Source organism: Procambarus clarkii, chromosome 13, assembly GCF_040958095.1.
Source record: "Procambarus clarkii isolate CNS0578487 chromosome 13, FALCON_Pclarkii_2.0, whole genome shotgun sequence".
NCBI classification, from domain to species: domain Eukaryota; kingdom Metazoa; phylum Arthropoda; class Malacostraca; order Decapoda; family Cambaridae; genus Procambarus; species Procambarus clarkii.
The window spans coordinates 23384275-23400059 of NC_091162.1; the positions used below are offsets into that span (position 1 = coordinate 23384275).

The 15785-nt window shown below is 46.3% G+C and overlaps 1 protein-coding gene across 1 annotated transcript in view; it reads right to left on the minus strand.

Moving 5' to 3' along the window:
- The window catches only part of LOC123757256 (axoneme-associated protein mst101(2)), an 80466-nt gene that overhangs the window by 44541 nt on the left and 20140 nt on the right, over positions 1 to 15785 (minus strand). Inside the window, exon 6 of the mRNA XM_045740779.2 lies at positions 9359 to 9575. Coding sequence (XP_045596735.2) covers positions 9359 to 9575 — 217 coding nt within the window. The remainder of the gene's footprint in view (positions 1 to 9358; positions 9576 to 15785) is intronic.

A 15785-nucleotide genomic window follows, 5' to 3' on the forward strand; every position in this document is an offset into this window, starting at 1 on the left:
CAAATAAATTATGTTTTTTTTTTAAAGATGCTAATGATGCTGGGATATAAAGGAGTGACTGCTGTGATGTTGCAAAGCATTGACTTTTATGTTGAAAAAAAAATGAAATTTTTTGGAAAACAACAAATGTCAAAAAGTTTCGTTCAATGTTCGGCAGGTTGACTGCTCCATGTTTCTTGAAAAATACAAAACAAATTGTAACACATTCGAAACGAAGAAAGATTGTCATAATGAAGCAGCCTACCCGACAAACACTGAACGAACTTTAATGGCATTTGTCCATTTTTTCAAATTGTTTCAACTTTTTTTTTGTCATTTTTCCTCTTTTTTTTTTTCTTAGAAACATGGAGCAGCTTACCTGCCGAACACCGAACGAACCTTTTGCTACAGAAGAAAAAAAAAAAAATGAACAAATTTGAAGAAAGAAAAATGTCAAAGGTTTGTTCAGTGCATGTAAGATAGGCTGCTCCATTATTTAAAATATCGAATATTATATTGATGTTTTTCAGTGGAAGAATGGATTAATTTGATTTCCATTATTGTCAATGGGGAAATTCGTTTTGTATGACGTCCGTTTCACATGGGAGCTGGTGGCCGAGTGGACAGCACGCTGGACACGTGATCCTGTGGTCCCGGGTTTGATCCCGGGCGCCGGCGAGAAACAATGGGCAGAGTTTCTTTCACCCCATGCCCCTGTTACCTAGCAATAAATAGGTACCTGGGAGTAAAGTCAGCTGTCACGGGCTGCTTCCTATGGTAATTACCTAAGTAATTACCTAAGTGTAGTTACAGGATGAGAGCTACGCTCGTGGTGTCCCGTCTTCCCAGCACTCTTTGTCATATAACGCTTTGAAACTACTGACGGTCTTGGCCTCCACCACCTTCTCACTTAACTTGTTCCAACCGTCTACCACTCTATTTGCGAAGGTGAATTTTCTTATATTTCTTCGGCATCTGTGTTTAGCTAGATTAAATCTATGGCCTCTTGTTCTTGAAGTTCCAGGTCTCAGGAAGTCTTCCCTGTCGATTTTATCAATTCCTGTTACTATTTTGTACGTAGTGATCATATCACCTCTTTTTCTTCTGTCTTCTAGTTTTGGCATATTTAATGCTTCTAACCTCTCCTCGTAGCTCTTGCCCTTCAGTTCTGGGAGCCACTTAGTAGCATGTCTTTGCACCTTTTCCAGTTTGTTGATGTGCTTCTTAAGATATGGGCACCACACAACAGCTGCATATTCTAGCTTTGGCCTAACAAAAGTCATGAACAATTTCTTTAGTATATCGCCATCCATGTATTTAAATGCAATTCTGAAGTTAGAAAGCATTGCATAGGCTCCTTGCACAATATTCTTAATGTGGTCCTCAGGTGATAGTTTTCTATCTAGAACCACTCCTAGATCTCTTTCTTTATCAGAATTCTTTAAAGATTTCTCACATAATATATAGGTTGTGTGGGGTCTATGTTCTCCTATTCCACATTCCATAACATGACATTTATTAACATTAAATTCCATTTGCCAAGTGGTGCTCCATATACTTATTTTGTCCAGGTCTTCTTGAAGGGCATGACAATCATCTAAATTTCTTATCCTTCCTATTATCTTAGCATCATCAGCAAACATGTTCATATAATTCTGTATACCAACTGGTAGATCATTTATGTACACAATAAACATCACTGGTGCAAGAACTGAACCCTGTGGTACTCCACTTGTGACATTACTCCATTCCGATACATTGCCTCTGATTACTGCCCTCATTTTTCTATCAGTCAGAAAATTTTTCATCCATGATAGAAGCTTACCTGTCACCCCTCCAATATTTTCCAGTTTCCAGAACAACCTCTTATGTGGAACTCTGTCGAAAGCCTTTTTTAGGTCCAGATAGATGCAGTCAACCCAGCCATCTCTTTCCTGTAATATCTCTGTGGCCCGATCATAGAAACTGAGTAAATTCGATACACAGGATCTTCCTGATCGAAAACCATACTGTCTGTCTGATATTATATCATTTCTCTCCAGGTGTTCTACCCATTTAGTTTTGATTAGCTTTTCCAATACTTTCACTATTACACTTGTCAATGATACAGGTCTATAATTGAGGGGGTCTTCCCTGCTGCCACTTTTGTAGATTGGAACCATGTTAGCCTGTTTCCACACGTCTGCTACGATTCCTGTACACAGGGATGCCTGAAAGATCAGGTGAAGTGGAATGCTGAGCTCAGATGCACATTCTCTCAGAACCCATGGTGAAACGCCATCTGGGCCAGCTGCTTTGTTCCTCCCGAGCTCCTTTAGCATATTTTCCACTTCATCTCTAGACACCTCTATCCGCTCTATGTTGTTCTCTGGAATTCTTATTGTGTCTGGTTCTCTGAAGATTTCATTTTGTACAAACACACTTTGGAACTTTTCATTTAATGTTTCACACATTTCCCTTTCATTTTCCGTGAATCTGTTTCCCATTTTCAACCTCTGGATATTATCCTTTACCTGCAATTTGTTGTTTATGAATTTGTAGAATAGGCCCGGTTCTGTTTTACATTTATCTGCTATCCCTTTTTCAAAATTTCTTTCTGCCTCTCTCCTTACTGCTGTATAATTGTTTCTCGCATCTTTGTATCGCTGGTATGTTTGGGGGTTTGGCCTCTTCCTATACCGATTCCATTTTTGTGTCTTTTGGTCTCTTGCCCTCTCACAATTTCTGTCAAACCAATCCTGTTTTCTGGTCCTGCATCTCTGTTTTGGTATGAATGTTTGTGTGCCTTCCTCGTATATTTTTAAAAATTTGGCATACATTTCATTTACTTCCCTGCCTAGCAACAATTCTGTCCAATTACACTCATTAAAAAAATTTCGAAGTTCCCCATAGTTGCCTCTCTTTAAATCGAGTTTATCAACTGTTTCAATGTCCCCATTTTCTTCTAGATGATATCTTAAAGCATATTTAATGTCTAACAGGACGTGATCACTCTTTCCCAAGGGAGGAAGGTACTGGATGTCAAAAATCTCTTCTTCTTTCCTGGTGAATACTAGATCCAGAAAATTAAATCCACAAGGGCCTCGAACCTACGCATGGAATATTCCCAGATGCGCCCTAGTCAACTGTATCACGACATTGTCGACACATTGTATCACATTGTATCACATTGACATTGTATCACACATTGTGGTGTGTGTGTGTGTGTGTGTGTGTGTGTGTGTGTGTGTGTGTGTGTGTGTGTGTGTGTGTGTGTGTGTGTGTGTGTTGTGTGCGAAAGAAAAATAAAGTAGTAGAAACAGGTGATAGGCGGGCTGAAAGAGCAGAGCTCAACTAGGTGAATACACGACAAGCACGGCACCAGAACGGATTACATTCGTTATTTGAGGTTCCACTGTATTACTGAAGAATCCTGACTGTGATCAAAATGACCAGGATTCTGATAATAGCAGGATTGTGGAGATAATTATCGATGTGCATAGTATGGTGGGAGTAATCTTGGTGAGGGAGGGAGAGGTGGCGTTGTCTGCCGACTCGGTGTGACGACCTCTGATATTGTCTGAATTCACAATACCAGCTTAGTGGTTCACTATGGTGAACACACATGTAGATACTTATATTTAACATGTGTATATAGTGTAATAACAGCAAAAGGAGTATGTTAGGAGGAGCCATTTTGGTGAGGGAGGTGGTGGCGTCTGCTGGCTGGTGTGTGACTCATGTAGTGTATGGTGGCCACTATGCTGTTTGGACACCATACCAGCTTAGTTGTACAGTTATGGTGAATAAAAATGTAGATACTTGTATATAACGTCTGTATATAGTGTAATAAAGGCACAAACAGTATTGTGGGAAGAGGAATGTTGGGGAGTGAGGTGTTGATGAAGGTACTCACCTAGTTGTGCTTGCGAGGGTTGAGCTCTGGCTCTTTGGTCCCGCCTCTCAACTGTCAATCATTTGGTGTACATATTCCTGACCCTACTGTGCTCTATCATATCTACATTTAAAACTGTGTATGGAGTTAACCTCCACCACATCACTTCCTTGTGCATGCCTTTTATTAATAACTACTCTGACACTGAAAAAGTTCTTTCTAACATCTTTGTGGCTCATTCGAGTACACAGTTTCCACCTGTGTCCCCTTATTCGCGTACCACCCGTGTTAAAAGTTTATCTTTATCTACCCTGTCAATTCCTCTGAGAATTTGGTAGGTAGTGATCATGTCTTCCCTTGATCTTCTGTCTTCCAGTGTCGTGAGGGGCATTTCATGCAACATGTCCTCGTAACTCATGCCTTTAAGTTCCGGGACTAGCCTAGTGGCATACCTCTGAACTTTTTCAAGCTTCATCTTGAGCCAGACAAAGTACGGGCTCCATGCTGAGGCCGAATATTCCAGGATTGGTCTTACGTATGTGGTATATAAGATTCTGAATGATTCCTTGCACAGGTTCCTGAAGGCAGTTCTGATGTTAGCCAGTCTTGCATACACCACAGATATTATTCTTCTGATGTGGGCTTCAGGAGACAGGTTTGGTATGATATTAACTCCTAAATTTCTCTAGGAGTTAATATCTTTTTTGATCTTTTTGAGGAGTGATCTTTTTTGTTTTGGTAGGGACGCGCGAGTCTTACTTTTCCTAACTTCCCTCTAGGAGGGAAGTAGCATTGTCTGCTGGCATTTCATTACATTCAATGATGGTTTTCTGGTGGGAGCCCATCGGCTCCTTGGAGCTAACTACCAAAAGACAAGGAAAAACAGGGACTCGCCCAGACAGCGGTCAGTCCTCAATCCTCAACGAGAAGCCGAGACAACTGACTGCAACCACCAACCCAACGCAATGAAGGCCCTACGAGGTCCAAGGACATTGACAAGGTAGCGAGTGGCCAGGACCCTGTTTGACCTCCAAAACCCCCGTGCCCGAATGTCAACCCACGACACATTGCCAAAGCAGCAAACTTGTGCATGTCGTGGGAACGAGGATAGGCCGCAGTCTGGCTAGCCTTGATAATCCTGCGGATGACCTGAGAGACCCGTGCCCGGGAACAGGGAAGAAGGGAAACCGGATCAACCCACAGCATATCCCCGGCCACCAAAGCCGTGGCGCGCAAATAATGGCGGAGAGCTGCAACCGGACACAAGACTTGATGCACCCCCTGCCTGACCAACTAAGCATCAACAACCCAAGGACCCCTCTGGACAGCAGCAGTCTCATTCTTCACAAGAAAAGGAAACGGCTGCAACTGAACAAACCTACCACCAGGACCAAAAAAACAGAAATCCCTGTGCCGAAGGAGAGCATGAAGCTCACCGACCCGACCCCCAGAGGCCAATGCCAACAGGAAAAGAGAGCCTTGGAAAAACAATCCTAAACCCAAGGGGACACCACAAACCAAGGAGAAGAGAGAAAAGAGAGCACCTGGTCCAAGGACAAGGAGGGCGCAGGCAACACATGAGCAGGCCGGAGGTGAAACAACGCACAAGACAACTTGCAGAATGGAGCAGACGTAAACACAACTAAGCCACCTGCACCCCATACAAATGATGATAGATTTGAGTCAGATAGACCAGACACGAAGACTCGAAGAGAAGAGCTAACCAGCCTCATAATGCGCAGGGCCAATCTCCTGAAAGAGGCGGAGCCGCAGGAAGACCCTTGGCTTCGGACACAGAGCAAGCAGTGCCTGAAACAAAGGCTGAGCTGTCCACCACTGGGCCAAGAGGACAATTCTCCCCTGCGAAGTCTCCAAGCAAGCCAGGACTTGGAGCAACAGCTGAACCAGGGGAAAGAGATACAGGTAACCCCACCTCGCCCAGTCCTGTCTGCCTGAATGAGATTGCTGCAACAACCATGCTGACGTCCTCGCACGCGGGGAAGGGCACCACATATACCGGGAGACACCTCGACCATGCCGACTTCATTCCTCCACTTTCGGAGGCCCAAACGTCTGGCAGAGCCAACGGTACGAGTCGGCGTCGACCATCCATTCCACAGATGGGGGAAATTAACCAGGACAGGCCGTCCGCCAGGACATTAGACACCCCCCAAACATGAACCGCCATAAGAGCCAAACCCCGAAAAATCGGCAGTCACCAATCCCAAAGAGCCAAGGACCGCTTAGAACACCCGCGGTTCAGGCAACGAACCACAGGGGAACTGTCCGAACGAAGCCAGACCGTCGATCCGTGAGACCCCAGAATCCTCCGGAGCAATATCCACACAGCCGCAAACTCCCGCACCGTGCTTTGAGCCCGACGGAGGGACGGAACCCACTGCCCCTGGCCAGCCTGGTGAGCACTGGTCACAAAACCCCAGCCAAGAGATGACGCGTCTGTGAACACATTGTGCGAGGGCTCAGGAAAGTGCCAAGGCACTGAACCCCGTAAAACCCTTAGAGGAAGCCGGCGACGCAGCAAAGTTCTGCATAATTCTCAGCCATGGATTCGCATAGAAGAGGGAAAGGGGATGCCACAGAACAATCTCTGAAGACTACTGAAAACTGAGAAGCACACACAGTAAAAATAACCTAGCAAGAGGTTCACATAAGCAAAACACCAGCGTTGAATATAATGAAATGCCATTTTCTGGGTGAGCCCCAGAGGCTCCCTGAAGTTGTCCGAACTGATGTGTGTTATATTAGTTTAGGGGTCATCAGTTACAGGAGTCTTTTTGCCTATCGGGGACCACAAGCCAGAATCTGGCCCCCTCAGAGAGGCGCAGGGAAAAATTGCTTATGAGCACTTTACATTTAAAGTATGTCTTAAATGCCATTAATCAGGGAAGGACCCAGGAAGGTAGGTGAATTGAAACAGACCACTGTCTGGTTAACCTGTACAACCTACATCCTAAAAGGTCAAAATAACTCTCCTAGAAAGAAACCAAGCAAGCAACACTTCATGCAACTAGCACCTGCCTCCCCCCCCCCCCTGAAGGAGGAGAGGGGAAGCTGGCAACCCACCACCCCAGTTCTAGAACGATGAAAACCATTTGGGGCATTCTGGAATCACTCCCATTCGAGGATTTTTTCACTTTATGTTGTCTTCACCCTTGGGGTATGTTGGGGGTCTTGGTCTTTCTGTTTTGCCCTGGGTAGGGAGTTATTCCCTGGGTGGGGCGCACTGCAGCTGGCGCAGCTTGCACACACAGCAGCCGACAATTATCTCTGGCTGCCAGTTTGTTGTGCGTCTTCGGGGGTTGTTTTTATTTTCTATGGTTTGTGCTTTTTTGTTAATGGAAGTGGTCTGCTTAGCTTTTTATTAGGCAAGCCTAGGTTGTGTTGTAGTCCACATCTGTTGCCCCCAAAGTTTCATGGCTACTACTGGTGGTCAGTTTGCTTGCTAACAAAGACAGGATTCTACCAACTTAGCTGGCCCCCCAGTGCCTAGGGTTCCCGTAGGGCTTACTCACCCAATGAGCCCTGGAAACTCCAGTGGACTCGGAGTACCATGGATGCAACTTCCAAGACCTCTCTTGCCTTGTGCGAAGTTAAAGGGTGTTCATCGCCCCTGCCTCAGGAAGATGATCATTTGTACTGCCCGTCATGCTGCTTGTTGGGTCGTGGACACCTACGACCCAGAGTCCTGCAGGACTTGTTTCCCACTTGTACTTTTAAATTACTCATTTCTTGTCTGTCGATCTCAGGGATCAGATAGCAGCTGCGCTGCATGCTCAAATCTCCTTCATGCAACAAGCAAGGTTGGTTGCTCAGTTAGAGACCCAGCCCTAGAACTGCCCCATTTTGGTTTTAGGGACCAGGATTTGGGATTGTGGTTTGCCTGCAGGGGTTTGCCTCTGCTGCCTTCCCAGGTAGGCATGGTTTCGCTCTGGATGAGGCTCGGATGGCTTCGGGGATGGCCCCTTCCGATTTGGGAGCGGAGGTGCTTGAGCCCACTTTCCCACTGGGGCTTCTGGGTCAACCAAGCAGACTACCTTCTTGTAAGCCTTTTCCCTGCATTCTGCCTTTTCTTCAGGAGTGGTAGGCAAGGATGAGGGCTCTGTCCCAGGGCCTTTATTGAGAGTTCCCAGGGCTAGGGTTGAGTCCACTTGGAGTTCTTGGGTCCCCTTTGACCCTGCCCCCACAAGACCCTTAGTTCCTTAGAGGACCTCACAGTCCCCGATAGGCAAAAGGACTCCTGTGACTGATGACCACAAACTAATATAGCACATATCAGTTCGGTTAGCTTCAGGGAGCCAATGGCGCTCCCACAGAAAAACAGGCTGCTGCACAACCACTAAGAGAAGCAAATGAGGAAACCAAGCAGCACTTCCCCACAAAATGGAAGCAAGATGCCAGCTGAAAATGGTAATGGCAAGATAGGAACATTGTTTTGATGGCACAGACCAGGATCAAGCAATACAGAACTCACAATGTACCAAAATGTAATTCTTGCCAGTCAACGAGGAACCCATCCAACCCTAAAAACCGATTGGCAAGATGCCCAAACCACCAGTCATTGAGACAGGCAAAGACTTGGGACCCCAAAAGAATACACACACACACACACACACAACAACCTGTTTAAGACGAGAATATTTCAGGTCCTCCACACAAAAAAATAAACAGCCCCAAATTATGGTAAGACAGTTTTATTTACCAATGTCTGATGTAACCATACTACTCATTCAACACGACATGGCTTTAATGTATAAATAATATATTTTAACCCAATGAAAAAGCTTGAGTACCGAGAGTTCAGACCATACTCCCATTCAAGAAAAGCACGCTCATTATACATGCCCTCACCAACTCATCCTTCTGTTTAGATTGTGACGGTCGTCAATAGTCATGAATTTGTACCTACTTAGCTTTTATATAGAATTCCTTAATAGTTAGTATACTAATTTTAAAATATAAGAAAAAAAAAAAAAAAAAAATTAAATATCACTAGGCCTAGTATAGCACACACTCGTACTATATTAGGCATCAGATATCATGAATTAGGCCTAGGAAGGTTAGGTTAGTTTAGTTTGTAAAAGCAACACAAGTAAACAAAAAATTTTCTGGTTTGTCAGTCAATAGTTCATATTTCTACTTTCTAATTGTGTTGTACGCCAGAATATATATACTATGGTCCTCGACATTACTATAAGTACTACCAAAACAGGAGGATTGGCTGCCCTCACAGTAGGCATGGATGACTCAAAAAATTTAAAACCAAATTTGTTTATGCAATTTATAGTACTGCACTGAACAAGCACAGTAAACAATTTAAAAATAATTACTTTGATATTTACAAATAAAGAGCACATATAATAATACTATAATGGAATCAGTGCAATTTTTCTTGTGTGTATTCCCTGCTATAAATTGCAGTAAGATAACTATAAGGAATCATCCCCTTACAACTGTATATTAAAATTCAATCATCTGCCCACTTACCAATGATCTCGATATCATCATCTATCTCCTCTTTCTTTTCTTCGTGTGGCCAAGTTTTGTTTGACATTCCTTTAACATAATTTTCAGACTTTAAGATTTCAATGTAGGTTTTGGACGGACATGTCTGCTTTCCAGATAAATAATTGTCTAAAATTAATTGCTGCTCTTCGGTGAGATGCTTTCTGTTAACTGGAGCTAGCCGCATGACCTCTTTCACCTGCAAATATTAATATTATAGTTGCTCTCAGTCTTGAAATTTGGAAACATTTGTAAACGTTTGTAGTAAATACAATTTGGTTTGCAATATGAAAATACAATCAAACTTAAATAATGCATACTTAAGACAAACACTTGCGCAATAAACTGACAAGCAGCAATAGTTAAATGGGAAACCATTTCTCAGCTGAGCTGAACACTCAACAGATGAGACTTTAATGTTCGGGACATTTATGGAATAAAAATAAGAAAGCCATATATGTTTGGATCATGATATCACTAAGTAAAATCAGAAGGCAGTTCAAGAATGGTTTAATAATAGTACAGGTCAAAAGAACAAGGGTACAGTACAGAGAACTACACACTGGTAGTCCAAAAGAACTAAGGTCCCGGTAGTAGTTGGGTTCATTCTTTATGGGCAATCGAGAGTTCCAGGCTGGGCCAGACAGAAATGGATGGAAACATTTCCTTTCACCTAGCAGTAAGTAGATACCCAGGAGTTAGCCAGGTTGTTGCATCCTGAGCTGGGTCAGTTGGCGAGTTGCCCAACACCACCGCAGGCCGGATGACACGACCGAAAAGGCCCACAAATCTTGGGGCCAAGCGTGGGAAAACATAGTGAGCCTATCCCCCATCGCCCCGTCAACGGGGCGAACCACAAAAGGGCCGACGCCCTTTACAAAAACCCAAATGTCGAACAGGGCAATCACCGCGCCGACCAGACAACACTGGCCCCAAAGGGAACAACAGCTCAGAAACTGGCACCAATGTCCCACCTCGACCAGCGGAACCCGGAACCCTGGCAAGACCCCTCCGAAACTGCCGAGAACGACTGCTCCGGAGAATCAACAAGTCCGCCGTAGGACAACAACTAGACGAAGCCACTTGCAGAAACTGAGACCGTAGTCTCTGCAAACAGCAATGGACAAAACGGAGAAAAGAACCTCATAGCCAGGGCCTAACCGGATTCCAAAGAGAGGGCGAGCACAGCCTGATGGCATGCGAGGCGAGAAGCAAAAAAAACAGACACCGTTTCCTTCAGGATGGGCGCAAAAAGCTTCAACAGTCCCGCCGACGCCCTAGCTGCTGAAGTCAGACGCCCTTCACTCAACGCTCCCACATCCTCCTCAAGCCAGGCAGAAGACAGCTCGAGAAGGGAAAAGAAACGTAAGACCAAAGCCAAATGCCCACGGGCACGCAAATCCTCCGCATCTAACGAAGCCGAAAGAAGAAGAACCTGCACGTGAAGCTGGAAAAGGCCAACATTCCGAGATAGCATGGGAGCGAACAAGCACGCATTAAGGTGCTCAAATTCGCCCCCCAGGTAAACCTGCATAAGAGAAGAAGTTTCATACCAATTAAACGTGCGGGTCCGACAGAACCCATGCCACGCCCCCAACGAAAAGAAGAGGGCAGTCTGCCAGCAAGAAAGACTCCGGAACCTCCAAATGCACCCAAAAACGGGAAGAAGAACCTAATTCAAACGAGGACGAATCCATCGCAGAGGCATAACCCGGATCTCGCAAGAGGTATGCAGCAAGAGCTTCCCGAGCCACCTTCGCGGAGATACAGGAAGTAGAAAACCTCTGGAAAGACGGAGCCGAGGTACCCAAAGGAGCCCGGAACCAAACCCAAATCATATTCATACAGGGAAGGGGGTAAGAAACCCCCCCCCCTGCAACAATAAACCCCGCGAGGAAGGCAAAAGCACCCAAGCAGGGTCAAAGGGAGCCCAAGGCCCCCAGGTTGACTCCTCCCCAGCCCCAGGATCCCCCACGTCGGGACCCGAGGCAGAGCCGTCCTCCAAACCCTCTACCCCGGAAGAAAAGGCAGACAAGAAGGGGGTTTGCTAGTAGGACCCAGAAGCCTCGGCAGGAGGAACCGGCTCAAATGCCTCTATCCCTGACCCGGATGGGGCATCCCCTGAGGCAGCCCGAGTCACATTACCAACTAAACCCTGTGCCGAGACCGAAACCCTCAGACGTTTTGAAGCCGGACACGGGGGGCAGGTGCAGGATGAACCACAGGGGAAGGACCAGGGAGCGCGGAAGGAGCCAAAGCCGAAGTGACTAACGCCCCAGGTCAGGGTTACCAAAACGGGGCAGCCTCGGGGCATCCGGGTGGGAAACCAACCTAGCGCGTTGCAGTAACCTAAACCTAACATGTAACGCTAATGTTGCCTGTACCCTAACAGGAACATCCTCAGAGTAAAACTGGAGCACAAGCAGAGAACACGACTCGCAAGACTCCGGGTCAAAGGTGTCAATGACCCAACAGGCAGCATAACGGAGGCAAAACAGGTGACTGTCACCCTGAGACAAAGGCTCACAGCAACCTTCAAACCCGCACAAGGCAGGCTGGAACTCTGGAGACGCATCCATGGGTCCACCGAGACCCGACAGGGGTTTCCAGGGCCCGTAGGTTAGCAACTACGGGAAGCCCGGGCAAGGTGTTGCTAACCGGTTAAGAAACCCAAACAAAACAAGGGGTAGATGATAACACTGAAACTCCTGGGATGTGTACAAGCACGGGGGGCTAGCAGAGGGCCACCAAAACAATATCAGGGGAACTATAGACCCACGAGGCAGAACCTCCACCAAGCAAACAAAAACAAAAAAGAAAAACCCAGAAGTACACTGTCCCCAGAGGCAACAGGAACCGGTCTCTGCTTAGGTGGCAGGTCGCGCAACACCTTGATGCCCTAACCAGCACAACACCACTCCCTACCCAAGACCAAACAAGGGCCCCAAGCCCCAGCTGGCCCCAAGGGCGAGGCAAATGCCGAGCAGCAAGAACCTCTACTGGAGCGGTTCCCGAACGCCCCAGGGAAGATAACCCTGACACGCAGGGGCAATACTCACAGCGCGCCTAGGGAAGGAAGCCCCTAAGCGCATGCAGCCCCGGCACTGATGAGGTACTCCTGGCCACCGCACACCACACAAGGCAAACACCGCCCAGGAATTTGAGGCCAGAGAAGCGTCTATCCCGGTTGACACTAGATTACGAACTGAAGGCAGCCAGCGCGGTGAGGTCCAGGGCCCCCCTCCCCCTCTCTCCAATGGATGTGACCCGGAGGGGACCCAGGGGGTCACATCCATTGGACCACAGAGCCCCTGTGTGATTCCCAGGGCCCTTAGTCATGTTATCTCGCTAAGGGAAGCCCAGGCAGGGTACTGATAACCAGTGCCCAAAACTACCAAGCAAACTGCTAAAGTTGAACTCCTGGGACGTGTACACTTGCGGGGCCTAGCGGAGGACCACCAAATTACAAAAGGGTGCGACCAATCAAGGGAACATCATCCCCCCACCAGGCAGGAAAACAAAAAGGAAAATAAAACCCTGTAAGAGGACAACGTACCCAAGCAGAACACAGCTGGCTGCTACGAGAGGTGATAACTAGCTGCACAGTACCCTGCGCCCCAACCAGTGACAAAAACTATCCCCCCTACCCAGAGGTAGGCAAAGGAGCACGAAAACTCCAATGAATGACACTAAAGCTGGCCCCGGCTGAAACAGCAGAGATAGCGCCACTCCATAAAGGAGGAAATAAGGCAGAGGCAAAAAAAGTCCACACTGATAGTAATAACATCACACATCATAAAAATCTTTGAGAGTGTAAGAAGTAAGATCACAAAATACATGGAATCACAGCATCTCCATAACCCCGGACACCATGGTTTCAGAACAGGGCGCTCTTGCATATCACAGTTGCTGGACCACTATAACATGGCACCAGATGCCATGGAAGATAAACAAAATGGTGATGTAATTTACACAGATTTTGCAAAAGCTTTTGACAAATGTGACCACAGTGTTATTGCACATAAAATGCATTCAAAAGGAATTACCAGAAAAAAGGCAGATGGATCTACAATTACCTGACTAACAGAACCCAATGTGTAATAGTCAACAAAATAAAATCCGGACCATCAACTGTAAAGAGCTCAGTTCCCCAGGGTACTGTGCTTGCTCCAGTACTTTTTCTCATCCTCATATTGGACATAGACAAGGACACAACCTATAGTACTGTATCATCCTTTGCAGACGACACTAGGATTATATCAGATGTAAATCAGGTCTTTCTATGGGCGACAGAAAATAATATGGTGTTTAACGAAGATAAGTTTCAGCTCATGCGCTACGGAAAAAATGAAAATATAAAAACGGAAACCACGTACAAAATGCAGTCAAATCATAACAGAACGGAAAGGCAATGTAAAGGATTTGGGTGTACTGATGTCAGAAGACCTTACATTTAAGAACACAATAAAGTAGTCGTCACAACTGCAAGAAAAATATGACAGGTTGGATAACAATAACCTTTCACACTAGAGATGCTATACTGATGATACTTTTCAAAACGCTTGTGCTCTCTAGAGTGGAGTACTGCTGCACAATGACAGCCCCTTTCAAAGCTAGAGAAATTGCTGACCTGGAGAGCGTGCAGAGAACCTTTACTGCTAGAATCCACTCAGTAAAACATCTAATCGACTAAGGGACCGACTAGGAGCCTAAACCTGTATTCTCTTGAGTGCAGGCGGGAGAAATACATAATAATTTACACGTGGAAAAGAGTAGAGGGGCTGGTCCCAAACCTGCACACAGAATTAAGAACATGCCTTCTGGTCTGCACATGAGACCAGAAGGCATGGCAGGATGTGCAGAATACCCCCGTTGAAGAGCAGATGTGCACCAGGTACTCTGAGAGAGAACTCTATCAACATCAGAGCCCCGAGACTGTTCAACATGCTTCCACCACACATTAGGGGCATAACTGGCCGACCCCTCACAGTGTTCAAGAGAGAACTTGACAAACACTGCCAAAGGATACCTGATCAACCAGGCTGTGACTCATACGTCAGGCTGCGAGCAGCCACGTCCAACAGCCTGGTTGACCAGTCCAGCAACGAGGAAGCCTGGTCGATGACCGGGCTGCAGGGTCGCCGAGCCTCGAAATCACCTCAAGGTAGCTGACTCCAAGGGCGGTCAATCACCGAGCAGCAAAAGACACAGGGGAGATAGATCCCAAGGTGACTTGTAGAAGGCAGCCCCAAGGGCAATACTTACAGGGCACCTAGGAAAGGCGACCCTAGGCACATGCAGCCCGAGTACTTGTGAAAGTATTCCTGGCTCGCACACCACCACACCACAAGGAACAGAGCTGGAGGACAGGAAAACAGGAGCCAGAGACACACGACTTTTGCCAATCACATCAGCCAAAGAACGGGGGGCTGGGACTCCCCCTTCCCCCTCCCACGGAGGGGGAAAGTTGTGCAGACAGCGGCGCGGCGACATCATGCCTGTTTTTGTTTAGGATATTCTGTCCACTAGTTCAGTAGTAATGTTAACCAGAATAGGGGGTTTGTTTTGGGATGCTTACCTTTCTGGGTGCCTGACCTGGTCGATAGCAGACATAGAATGCTTCCAACCACACTGGGGTTTCTATAGGCCACTGCGCCTCATGCCTCTCTGAGGGGGGCCAGGTTCTGGCTCGTGGTCCCCAGTAGGCCTAAACTCCATGAACTACTGATGCCAAAGTCTAATAAATCCATATCAGCCTGGATAGTTCCGGGGAGCCGCAGGAGCTCCCCCTAGAAATGACAAGTTGGATAACAAGACTCTTTCAAACACCGAGAGGATGCAAAAGATCCTTTACTGCTAGAATTCACTCAATAAAATATCTAAATTAATCGGACTGTTAAATTTTTTAAATCTGTAGTCCCTAGAGTGCAGGCAGGAGGAATACACAATAATTTACACTGGAAAAATACTAGGACTGGTTCCAAATCTGCACCCAGAAATAACATCAAAAAGAGATCAGAAAGCATGGCAGGATGTACAAAATAGCTCTGTTGAAAAGCAGAGGTGTAATAGGTACTTTGAAAGAAAACTGTCAACATGAAGGGCCAGGACTTCAACACATTCCCCCTAAAAACAAAAGAGGCACAACTGGCTGACCTCTCAGTGTTTAAGAAGTGAGCTTCATACAAACTTTCAAAGGATAACTGATCAACCAGGCTGTGACTTTACCAAGGAATGACGATAAGAGACGGGGACTGTGATTACATATCAGCGACTAAGAGGAGTGAGCTCTAGCTCTTTATGCCCTGCCCTTTAACAAATTATACCTGATTTCAGAAAAAGAGGGAGAAGGGGGTAATTTTAGATTTCCATTGTGATGGGGGGTATTACAATGTGACCAGCATAGGTT